The sequence below is a fragment of the Dendropsophus ebraccatus genome, chromosome 1 (assembly GCF_027789765.1).
Source record: "Dendropsophus ebraccatus isolate aDenEbr1 chromosome 1, aDenEbr1.pat, whole genome shotgun sequence".
Lineage (NCBI taxonomy): Eukaryota > Metazoa > Chordata > Amphibia > Anura > Hylidae > Dendropsophus > Dendropsophus ebraccatus.
In genome coordinates this window covers 220,611,390-220,624,073 of record NC_091454.1, presented here as the reverse complement: position 1 = coordinate 220,624,073, position 12,684 = coordinate 220,611,390, and the positions used below count along the sequence as shown (strand labels likewise).

The 12,684-nt window shown below is 41.6% G+C and overlaps 1 protein-coding gene across 1 annotated transcript; it reads left to right on the top strand.

Annotated features, from left to right (window-relative positions):
• The first annotated feature begins 2,402 nt into the window (after window positions 1-2,402).
• Window positions 2,403-12,371, top strand: LOC138784727 (extracellular calcium-sensing receptor-like). Its single transcript, XM_069960395.1, has 6 exons — window positions 2,403-2,599; window positions 3,406-3,697; window positions 4,932-5,762; window positions 6,750-6,977; window positions 9,886-10,051; window positions 11,443-12,371. Exons 1-6 carry the CDS (start codon window positions 2,403-2,405, stop codon window positions 12,369-12,371), a joined length of 2,643 nt encoding a protein of 880 aa, XP_069816496.1.
• The last annotated feature ends 313 nt before the right edge of the window (window positions 12,372-12,684 follow it).

Here is a 12,684-nt window from a genome sequence, read left to right as displayed (position 1 = left end):
CAGATATCATATACTGCAATATAACGGCATATGTATATAGGCTTATTCCTGTCAGCAAAACGTGTTTGGATTGACCTAAATCCAACAATTTTAGGCTCAATCATGCAGAATAAGGCTGGGTTCACACTACGTCAATTTCAGTCAGTATTGTGGTCCTCATATTGCAACCAAAACCAGGAGTGGATTAAAACACAGAAAGGCTCTGGTCACACAATGTTGAAATTGAGTGGATGGCCGCCATATAACAGTAAATAACGGCCATTATTTCAATATAACTGCTGTTGTTTTAAAATAACAGCAAATATTTGCCATTAAATGGCGGCCATCCCCTCAATATCAACATTGTGTGAACAGAGCCTTTCTGTGTTTTTAATCCACTCCTGGTTTTGGTTGCAATATGAGGACCACAATATTGACTGAAATATACGTAGTGTGAACACAGCTTGAGTTTGTCACACAGTTGTTTTGGAAGCACCCATACCACCCAAAGTCAAAGAAGTATTCCAGGAAAATTTACCTTTCCCCTATCCACAGGAAAGGAGAAAATTAGAAGGTTGCGGGTGTCCGACCTCTGTATCCCGTAACCCCCCCCCCCCCTTCGGTCTCCATATCTGGCCCCGTCGGTTCTGTTATGAATAGATCCGTGGGTATGGCGTATGACCCGCGGCTCTATTCATTCCTATGGAGCCAATGGAAAGAGCTGAGTACAACACTCTTCCGACGTACTCATCTCATAGAGTCACGGGTCACGTGCCGTACCCGAGGTTATATTTATAACAGAGCCGATGGGGCCCGACACGCAGATCGGTGGGGGGTACAGAAGTCGGACCCCCTGTGACCGCCTACTTTTCCCCTTATCCTGTGGATAGGGGAACGGTAAATTTTTCCTGGACAATCTCTTTAATTTAAGAACTGAGTATATATTACTTATAGCCTCTGCTGGGACCATGAACTGTTAGGTGCCCAACAACTTTTTATCAAAGATTAGTGAACATTAGGACACACTATACAGCAGAGCCCCCATTTAATATGGAATCTCTGAGTATCATTTATTTACTCTTCTATTTTATACTATTTGTTGCGCTTTTTGTCCTTTTTTGACCAACAGAAAATCTAGAGATTACACTAAGTGAGATGGTCCCTGGGGTCACACAGCTCTTTGTCTTATTATACATAATTATATTAAATATAATTATGTATTTTTGGTTAAATCTGAAGAGGAGGATGATTATATCCGCGTTGGGACTGAGCGTCTATATACAGGAAATCACTGGATGTGTAACTATGGATATAATTCCCAGGATGGACGAGAGCTTCTTATATATAGTGAGTATATGGTAATGCCAGAGGTAACTGGGAGACATATATGAGGTGAGTGGAGCTGTGTATCTAAGCTGTTATACTCTACAACGTATGCTTAGTATAAATCACGGCCACAGCAATTTTTAACAATGGCTGTGATTAATGCTAAACATACAGTACATTGTATTGGAATGAATGGAATCCCGGCCGGAGCGTATACACAAAGTATATGCTCCGGCTGGGATTCCATCCAGCTGCACGTAAAACTGACATGTCATTTTTGTGCGGCTGCTATTCATTGAATAGCGGCTGCACAGAACATGTCAGTTCACACAATGGAGCGTACGGCTCCGGACGCACACTCTTTATTGTGTTAGTGGTAAATTGGACTGCCTGCACCCACATCCCAATTCAACAAAAATGAAGACCATCTGGAAGATCTTCTTTGACACTGGCCATTCCGTGACTCGATAGGTCACAGAACGGCCGGTGGCTTATGCCATGTGAACATGACCATATACCATATGCATAATATACATATTTAGAATGGCAAAAGTGCTATAGAAAATTTTTTGGGGGTTCTTAGCAAACCATTTGATCAAATAGTATGTACAGTAGCATCTCACCACGGTAAAATGATCGTCCTACCCTGACACTGGCCACTTTTGGGCTAATACATTTCCTTGTTTTTTTATGCCTATAATAGGTTATACTATACTGCTGTGCTGGTGTATCAAGGCTTTCTGAGATGGTGTATCTATATATCCTAGCTACCTCTGGCTACATCATTGTCCTTGCTCATAAAGCCAACTGTAGGGGGGAGGGGGGTTTTTGGTTGGAAGAAGCACAAGGGTGCCCTCTTGTGGTAAACCAACCTCACCTATAATCATTACAAATCTGCCTCATACACAACTGGACATCATATGATTATATATATATATATATATATATATATATATATATATATATATATATATATAAATTTTTTTATTTTATTTTTTTTATTTTGCAGGTTTTTTATTTTCTGGCTTAATTGTAAATGCGACGCCATGCAATATCTGTAACTCGTTTTACACCGGACGCCATCATTCTTATAGACGATGCGGCTTCGGTTCATGCTCTGTATATTACATTTCTGCAAGTGCATTGAATCTAGTTGTAGACTGAGCGGCAACGAGATTTCAGGTATATCCCTGGACGGGAAGATCATAATCGGAGCCGTGATGAACGTTCACATGGACAAAATCTACCCAAACACCAGTTACAGGGAGAGGCCGGGTCCTGCCATCTGTAAGACGTAAGACTTGTTTATTATATACTGTTCAGATGCTTGCCGAGAGGGGGAAATATTGACCAATATTGTATTGTATTCAGACCGTAGTTATGTGTTATACATATACACACTGTAAAGTACAGTGCTTGGCTCGTTTGGCGGCTCCATATAGAATGAATAGAGCCAAGGGTCATATCCCATACCAACGGCCATAGAGCCGCGGGCCAATAAGGAGATCGGCGGGGGATACAGAGGTCAGATTCCCCGCAATCACTTCCTTTTATCTTGGAATACTCCTTTAATGCTGTTCCATTGACTCTGATGTATGTCGGAACATTAGGACTGAAACGTTACAAAGGCTGTGAATTGATCTTCTAATGATAAATACTATAAGAATTTGCATTAGTCATAACTGTGGATGTGCAATCCACATCCTTCACCGATTACATCGCAGTGTGCTACAGAGATTGAATTCAGCTGTCAGCGTACCTGCACACTACGGAATCCCGACGGAAGACCCATTGTGGATTCCACAGCTCGCAATCGCTTGCAGACTCTGGCAGCCGTGTGCATTTCCACCTGTGCCATAGACCCCATTCTATGCATGAGCAGATTCCGCCCTCCGTCCAAAGAATGAACAGGTTTATTCTCTTTCGACGGATGGCGCAATCTGTTCATGCATTGAATTGAATCTATGACACGGGCAGAGATGCTGGTGCATGCTGCGCAATCTGCGATGTTTTTTTTTTTTTTTTCACAATTCCGTAGTGTGCATGTACCCTTAAATACAAAATATTGAGGAAACATTAACTTGTCTGTGTTGTCCTCAGCTTCAAGTTAGATAACTACCAACGCGCCCAAGCCGCCCATTTTGCTGTGGAGGAGATTAATAAAAACCCAGATTTTTTGCCAAATGTCACCTTGGGATTCCAGCTGTATGACTCATGTACATTCATCCAGAGAGCAGTGTCTGTAACTCTACAGATGTTGAGTGGACATGGACAACCTGTGCCCAACTATCGATGTAACCAGGACTCCCGGCTGGCTGCAGTGATCGGACATTCTGCATCTACATACACAATTTCACTGGCTCATATACTGGGACTATACAGGTATCCACAGGTAAGTGCTGGCGAATCCATTCAGAATGTTTTAAGTTGTTTAGATCTTGTGGGTATTATTGGCTTGAGTCCTCACATCCACAGAGCAGGGAGAAAAAGTAACCCTTTCATATGGATTTCTGCATTTGTTACTAATACAATTTGGCCTGATTGTTCTCCCAGCTATAGACAAACACAATGTAATTAAATTAATACAAAATAAATAAAAAAATTTTTTATAAAAATACAAATAAACACAAAAATAACAATTATTTTTATTGAACATGTTGCGTTTATGTTAACAGAGCAGGTAGGAAGTAAGTTAACTTTGTGTTAAATGAAACTAATCACCACAAAATGTGGTATTGGTATTTGATTAGCGGGGGCTGCTGAACTTGGATAAAGCTCTAAGGTTGTCTGGAAAACATGGATACCGCCAATGACTATATCCATGATTCCCACATAGCCTTAGGGCTTTATCCAACTTCAGCAGCCACCGCTAATCAAATGCCGAAAGTTCGGGTTCGGATGGACTCAAGCATGCTCCAGGTTCGCTATTTTCACTATTTTATATTTCTGGAATGTTTCTGCAATTTTTATGTTGTCATACCCTGTTCTTGTCCATAAACAAGTGAAAGTCCATGTTAGGACCATATATTTTACCTGAGAACATTCTAGTCTGTAGGAGGGGCCTATCTTACTTGTGGAGTCTAAGTTAGAAAAAGAAGAGAGAAGACCATCTAATATCGCTCCTTCAAAAGGCAAGCATAACTTGTTATTTATTTGGGCTGAACAACAGGTATACTTGCAAAAGATATATTAGCTCCGGGATGCAGAAGGCTTGAGCTGTCTTCTGCTCCCCACACAACCCGTTGAAGGTTACACTGATAGGATCTTATAATATGCAAAAAGAGTCCTCGGAGACTCATTGAAAAATTTTGAAACACAAGACTAGCTAGATTTTCCTCCAGAGAAGGACCCAGCCATGGGGTGGCTCCTGAAAGGGGACCACCAAAACCACCATGTTAAGTGCCCCTTTTAGTCAATATCCAGCTCAAATTACGAGTCTATGGACATAACAAGGGAAAACCAAAGCCAGGTATGCATCCACTGATCTTGGAGCTTACATTTTCTACAATCCATCTTGGAGCCTACATTTTCCAAATTCATTTAAAGAAGTCACTTTAAAAAGAAAAGTCATTACTATGTGTCATACAGAAGGTATCACATTTTGACATTCTTGAATTTTTTAACAGATTAGTCACTTTGCCACAAGTTCCCTCCTCAGTGACCGCATTCAGTTCCGATCTTTCTTTAGAACAGTTCCCAGTGATGCCTTCCAGTCTCAGGGTCTAGCACAGCTGGTAATGTACTTTGGATGGAATTGGATTGGTTTGGTGGCCATCGATAATGATTACGGGCTGCAAGGTATCCAGTTGGTCAAGAGGGATATAATAAAAGCTGGGGCCTGTGTGGCTTTCACAGAGACCATAATCTCCAGCCAAAAAGATCGAAACGCCCCACATATTGCTCGTGTGGTTAAAGACTCAACAGCCACAGTGGTGGTCATCTTCTCTACTGACATAGACCTAAGTTATGTCCTGGATGAGATGCTGAGGCAGAACGTCACAGGAAAAGTTTTGATTGCCAGTGAGTCTTGGGCTACCTCATCTTTCTTGTCAGTGAATAAATATTCCAGACTTCTTCTTGGAACAATCGGTTTTGCCCTCCATAGTGGAAGCATGCCAGGATTTGGAGATTTCCTCAACAGGATCAATCTGTCCATGGTTGTGGGAAACCAATACATAAAAATATTCTGGGAACAGGTTTTTGGCTGCAAATTCAAGGACAAGACATCCCCTGAAGTCCCATCAAACTCATCGATAAAAGAATGTACTGGTCAAGAAAGTCTTGAGGGCATCCATAACAATTTCAATGATGTTTCTAGTCTACGGGTAACATACAATGTCTATACAGCAGTTTATGCTCTAGCAAAAGCTCTGAGCAATTTGGGTAAATGCAAGAAGGGAGATGGACCATTCCCCAATGGAACATGTGCTGATATTGAGAACTTTAAGCCTTGGCAGGTTCGTGTGAACACTCTAGAACACTCTGACATTGTTCTCACCAACATGGCTGATTTATAACATTTTTCATATACAGTATACAGATGTTAATTTATATTCCTTATATACTGTTCATGAGTTCATGTATACACATACAGTAGGTCACTGTATACACAAAAAGGCTATTTGGAGAGTTGATTCATGTTTACATGGGTACATGCAAGAATATTAAAAAAAAAAAAAACTTTTTGATATGTTATAGAAACATAATGTTATGGATTTCTTGGACAGGTAGACCCTAGGCTGGAACTGGTCCTCCTATTCCTGCCTACTTACCGTTATCTTCCACTTGGTGTTAGTGGGTAACTGGATGACGGTCCCTGGCCTGAATAGGGGAAACACAGAACAAGACAAGACAATACAAACACAGTAAAGCAGAGGGAACAATCTGGGTCACAACAGGCGGGCAACAAGGTACCAAATCACAAATCAGAGACATACTGTACTCCAAAGTCAGGCAGGTAGGGAAGGCAACAAACATGAATAGTCAGATACCCAGGCAGAGGTTAGAGAAACAAGGCAATGGGAACACAATACAAGGCTTGCAGAGGAGCAAAGTTTAATAGCCAGCAAGGTGTTGACTGGCTGGGGGTGTAATATAGGAAGTCAGGGGTCTGGTCCAAAATGCAATTGGACCATTCCCCCGGATCTCCAACCACAAACACCTGTCAACAAAACACAAATTCTCAACAGTACACAAAAAATGCAAAGGCATATAAACACTAGAAATATAGAATATTATCAACTGCATAACAGCTATAAACATGTAGGTAATCTTAAGGCACTTAGCACATATATTTGGTCAAATAGTGACCACCCCATTCACCATGTGGAAGGGACCCCAGATTGAATGGGTCCCTAAACACCAAAATCACCAGCTTAGTTAAGACCTCAATGTACTTCTGCAGCTACAAGAAGATGGTTAATGATTATATAATTTCCTTACAGCTGTTGCACTACATGAAAAGGTTACATATGAACATTTCCAGTGATAGACAACTCTTTTTTGATGAGAACGGAGATCCACCTGCTTCATACGAGATAGTGAATTGGCAGCTGAGCCCTGAAGGTCAACTCCAACAAGTCAAAGTGGGCAGCTGTGATACCAGTATAACCAGTGGGGACGTCTTCACTATAAACACCAGCCACATACAGTGGGGAACCAGACACCATGGGGTGAGATATTATAGAAATTACATCTAAAAAAAATTTCAATTTTTTTTTTTTTGTTTTTATCAAACAAATTTAAGGTGAAATAATAGCCACCAGAAATCTTTCAATGTCAAGTTAATCTTTAATGTTACTTAAAACATATATATATATCTCTTGACACATAAACTTTATTGTGTTAACCAAGTAACCAAAGGGATCCTTATAATATGTCATGAACGTATATGGCAGAAAATCCTCCTACAATGTTTATGACAGTATTTATGTTATTTATGATGCCTGCAGGGCAGATAATGACTCTGTATTAGGTTGAATGAGGACCAGAGTGAGGTTTCCAGCAAGACCCCAATACTGGTCATAGGAGGATTTTATGTAGAATTTTATGATGAGAAGAGTTGCGCATGATAAGAGTTGAACCTGCTAGCCCCACTCCCCACTAAAACCCTTTTGTCTCTGATCAGCCTTACCTCGTCCCTTTTATAACTACAAGCCCCACACCTCTGGCCCCCTTATACCCCCCCAGGTATTCCCTCTGCATAGCTAATCCCTTTGTTCCCACACAAAGCACCCGGCTACATTCCCTCTCTCTGTCTGTTCTCCAGTGGCCATTTTAACCATACCACAGTATCTCTCCATATCACTGTGCTGGACCCATTTTCTACCCTAACAGCCCCCTAGCAACCATCTGACCATGGTCGCAGAGACACCCCTTATGGCTCCTCATTGGGAGGCCCATTAGTCCCAACTCATTAATCCTTTTTCTTCTTTAAGGTTAACATATCTCTTTGATTTTCTGAGACTGATTAGAGCCAGATACTGACACAAAAAGAAAAGTAGCATAGAGGCTGCACTTAACATAAGTAACCAAAGATAAAAGACAAATGAAAAAAAAAAAATTAAAACAAGACATACCACAAAGGGAGAAAGATCAACAAATTGAATCTCCCCAGAACTTTAAAACCAATCCTCACTGTAAAGAATCAATTTAAGGCTATGTTCACACTGCGTATGTTTCCGGCCGTAGTGCGATCCGCAAATATACGCACGTAGTTTTGAGGTTGATGCGTTCGCTTGAAAGTATACGTTATATGCCCGCACAGTGCACACTACGTATGAGCCTACGGGTGGATCGTATACGGCGCTGCGATAAGTGAACAAGACCATTGTTTCAGGACGAAACTGTTGAAATTCACGGTCGTGGATTTCCATGCGGTCCCGTACGGAGTACTTATTTCAGCCAAATTAAACTTGATTTTTCGATCCAAAAGGTTCTGTGAGTTTTATTGGGCTGGGCAAAGATTTCCAAGTAAATTAACAATTTCAGATCGCTTCGAAACAAGCTACGGAAGCAGAACTGTACTAATCCAGCCGCATGTCGATTTTTCCCACGCCCGTAGTTTCAGCCGCACATGTACTGTACGGCGGTGTATGAAATGCATCCAGACTCGTATGCAGTGTGAACATAGCCTAAATATGTATAAACCATATTTCACTGGTTAAGGAGGCTGTCCAGGGAAAATTAAGTTGTTCCCTATGCACAGAATAGGGGACAAGTAAGAGATCCCGGGGGGTCCGACCTCCGTACCCCCGGCAGAGCTCCATATTGCTTCCGTAGCTTCTTTGTTATGAATACATGCTGTAAACAGGGCTTTGTCATTCCTATGGAGCCACAGAGGACAGCCGAGTAAGCCAGAAGAATGCTTACTTGGCTCTTTCTGGCTCTTCTGTAGGAATGAATAGAGCTGCGGGTCACGTGCTGTACCCGTGGCTCTATTAATAACAAAGAAGCCGAGGGCCCCATATGGAGATCAGTGGAGGGTACTGAAGTTGTACCCCCGGCGATCTCTTACTTGTCCCCTATCCTGTGGATAGGGGACAAGTGTATATTCTCTGGACAACCTCTTTAAGTGAAACCACATCAATACATAATGTAAAAAAGTGCAAAGTGTCATCTCTAAAGTTCTAAGAACAAAATGGGAAAAAAATGCAGTAAGGAAAAGTAAGGTTTCACCCAAATCAAGGGTAGACACCAAGAAGATAGTGTCCCCAAACCCCAATGTGTTCCTGTGACTTCTTCACTGCTTAGTGATAGACACTTTACTGCAAGCCCTATGGACATAGACAACAGCAGTGGTGAGCTGTTTCCTAGGAATGATCTGTGATATATGCAGAGGACGTTACAGGGAGGCAGAGGCTGAGCTGAGAGCTTTAGCTATTGTTAAGATGCTGTCTTAGTTATACACAGGTGTTACCTTTCATCAAAGTCTTTTCTGGGATAATGAGGAGGACAGTGATGAAAAGTGACCTGTACAGGAAGTATCAGCTTAGTTTTAGGATTATAGATCATAAGAAAAAGTGCAAGTATTAAAGTAAATGTATTAATAGGTACATTGCTTTGTGTTTTTTTACATGAACAGACCGTCGCTGGGGAGAGGGGATGCCGATGGAGCAGTGCTTTTTCTGAGCCACCGCCTGGTTCCTGTGTACAGCACAGTTCTATTCCCGAGCACTGGCCCGGCATGAAGCACTAGGGGTGATCCCACCTGCCCCCATTGTATAGAAACCCCCTCCCCTCTGTGACACAGCTCCATTACAATCAAGGTGCCACATCACAGAGGGGAAGGGAGATAGTGACACTGGGGGGCGATGGTCCTATCCCCAGTTCTTTATGCCAGGCCAGTACTCGGGAATAGACCAGAGCCATGCACAGGAACAGGGCAGCAGTTAAAAAATAGGACCGCACCACCAGCATCTCCACCCCATTGTCATTCTAATCATGCAAAAAAACACAAAGTGACGTACCTAGTGGTACATTATCTTTAAGGATTATTTTAAAATTAAACAAATTAAGAAAACAACAACTAAATTTAAACAATAGTCCATTTCTGGTGACACTTTCTCTTTATTCCATTAGCTGAACATATTTGAAAATATTTTCCTTCAAAATTCTTCCCAGGTTCCTGTTTCGGTTTGTAGCCCCAGTTGTCCACCAGGCTTCAGGAAAGCAGCCAAAAAAGGCCAACCCTTATGCTGTTTCCAATGTATCCCGTGTTCTTATGGAGAGATAGCCAACCACACAGGTAGGAAACAAAAACTAATTGTAACATAAAATGTACTAATCAATTAAATAAAATAAAATAATAAACCATCAGTAACTCCCTCACTCTGATCCAGGAATGAACCCATCTTCAGGATCCGGTTGGCACCCCAGTCATCTTTTTGGAGTGCAGATCATGTTAATGCAGAATAAAAGAAAAAATTGGTCAGCTCTCCTAGAACATTGTTCACACTAGGCAGGAGCACGTTGCCATGGCTGAAATTGCAAACACACAAAAACACAGAAAAATGCAACAGCTCACCGCAACAGCAAGATACAGACCCACCGTAGACATAAAAATAGTTAAAAGGAGCCCCCCCCCAACTGCCAAAAAAAAATTGCCACAAAAATGAGTCTCTTGGTTACTATTTGCAAACAGCATAAACTGCCTCACCACGATAGGGTGGACTCATATCAGGGCAGACCCTACACTGTAATGACCTCTCCATGGCGTGTAATACGCCTATGCTCTGGGCATGCAAGATCCGTCTAATACCTGCAAAAATAATTGCACCACCTGGGTGAGACAGTCATATCTGTAGTGGGTCTGTATCTTGCTGTTGCATTTTTCTGTGTTTTTGTGTGTTTGCAATTTCAGCCATGGCAACGTGCTCCTGCCTAGTGTGAACGGTGTTCTAGGAGAGCTGACCAATTTTTTCTTTTTTTCTATGTTCCAGTTGGGGGAGTGGCTGCCTCTATTTGGTCGTGCACTCCACCTGTCTCATCCAGGTGGTGCAATTATTTTTGCAGGTATTAGACAGATCTTGCATGCCCAGAGCATAGGCGTGTTAAATGCAATGGAGAGGCCATAGTACAGTGTAGGGTCTGCCTTGATATGAGTCCACCTTATCGTGGTGAGGCAGTTGACGTTGTTTGCAAATAGTAACCAAGAGACTCATTATTTTTGTGGGAATTTTTTTTAGCAGTTGGGGGGGCTGCTTTTAACTATTTTCAAGTTTGTGGTGGGTCTGCTGTCTGGTATCTTGCTGTTGCGGTGAGCTGTTGAATTTTTCTGTGTTTTTGTGTGTGACCATGTTAATGCTGCAGTCAGTCAATCATCAGCCTCAGCAGGCATATGCCATACTCAGTGATGGAAGCCATGATGCCAGGAGAACAGCAGGGCCCAGCTAAGGATGCTAATTGACTGCAATGTTCTTGTCTTACCTGGTCCCGATTGAAGCCTCACTAGGGGTTCAGCATGAGATTGGAGAATTGAATAACTGTTGTATTGTTACTTTATTTTGTTAAAGGCCCCTTGAAAGCTTCTTTTTACAATTTAAATAAACTCTTTTTGTTATTTCTGGAATACAGCATATTATAGAATTTCAAGTCCACCTACTGTATTTAACGTAATGTTTCAAACTTTGCTTTAAGATTCGCTGGAGTGTTCAAAATGCCAGTGGGATATGTGGCCAAATCCAACCCAAGATCAATGTGTTCCGAAGACCCAAGAATTCCTTTCTCATCAAGATCCACTTGGTGTCACCTTAATGGCTACTGGCATCTCCTCATCACTGGTTCCTGTGGCAATCTTTGGACTATTTATTCATTATAGAACAACCCCCATTGTTCGGGCCAATAACTTTTCTTTAAGTTGTCTTCTCTTGGTGTCATTATCGCTCTGTTTTCTCTGCTCTTTAGTCTTTATTGGTTATCCCCAGTATGAGATGTGTCTTTTAAGACAAGTGACTTTTGGTATTGTATTTGCACTTTGTGTCTCCTGTATCTTGGCCAAAACCATTATGGTAGTCATAGCTTTTAAGGCCACAAGGCCTGGTAGTCAACTAAGGAAATGGACTAGACCCCGTGTATCATATCTCATAGTCATCTCATGTGTCCTTATGCAGACCTTTCTTTGTATTATGTGGTTGACATTCTCTCCTCCCTTTCTAGAAGTCAAATCAGAAAGTAATTTAGGAGTACTGATTATTCAGTGTAATGAAGGGTCACCTTTGGCTTTTTGGTCTATGCTTGGCTACCTTGGTCTTCTGGCCTCCATCAGCTTCATTGTTGCTTTCTTGGCCAGGAGACTTCCAGACAGCTTCAATGAGGCCAAGTTCATCACCTTCAGCATGCTGGCCTTCCTGAGTGTCTGGATATCCTACATTCCCGCATCCCTCAGTTCCCGAGGAAAATATATGGTGGCCATGGAGATCTTTGCTATCGATTCATCAACCTGGGGTCTGGTTATTTGCATGTTCCTTCCAAAATGTTTCATCATTGTATTCAGACCTGACATGAACTCAAAAGAGAAACTGATGGAAAAACAAAAAAAACCTAAGTCATTGACAGACATTTTCTGATTTCTACCTCTGTTTTCAGTATTTCTATTAAAATAAACCTTTTTAGCTCCCAATCATTGGGATTTTTCAAGTAAAGATTATTGCTTATTAGAACAATTACCCGTCCCCCCCAAAGTATATAGTTTTTTTTTTTTTTTTTTTTACCTGATCCAACTCTGGAGTAGGAATCACAAAATTGTCTATAGGAGAAACATGCAGAGTTCAGCAGTACACAATGAATGACCTTGGGACATTATTTATCATCATTGCAAATAATTGAATAGCTTAGAAATCACAGATGCACCACCTCGTATGGGCGTGCAATAACCATGGT

Bases quoted from the DNA above. Each gene is read 5' to 3' on its own strand.
- LOC138784727 (XM_069960395.1), top strand. From the start codon at position 2,403: ATGCGGCTTCGGTTCATGCTCTGTATATTACATTTCTGCAAGTGCATT. The intron at 2,600-3,405 runs GTAAGACTTGTT...TGTTGTCCTCAG, and splicing joins GGTCCTGCCATCTGTAAGAC to CTTCAAGTTAGATAACTACC. The intron at 6,978-9,885 runs GTGAGATATTAT...TTATTCCATTAG, and splicing joins GGGGAACCAGACACCATGGG to CTGAACATATTTGAAAATAT.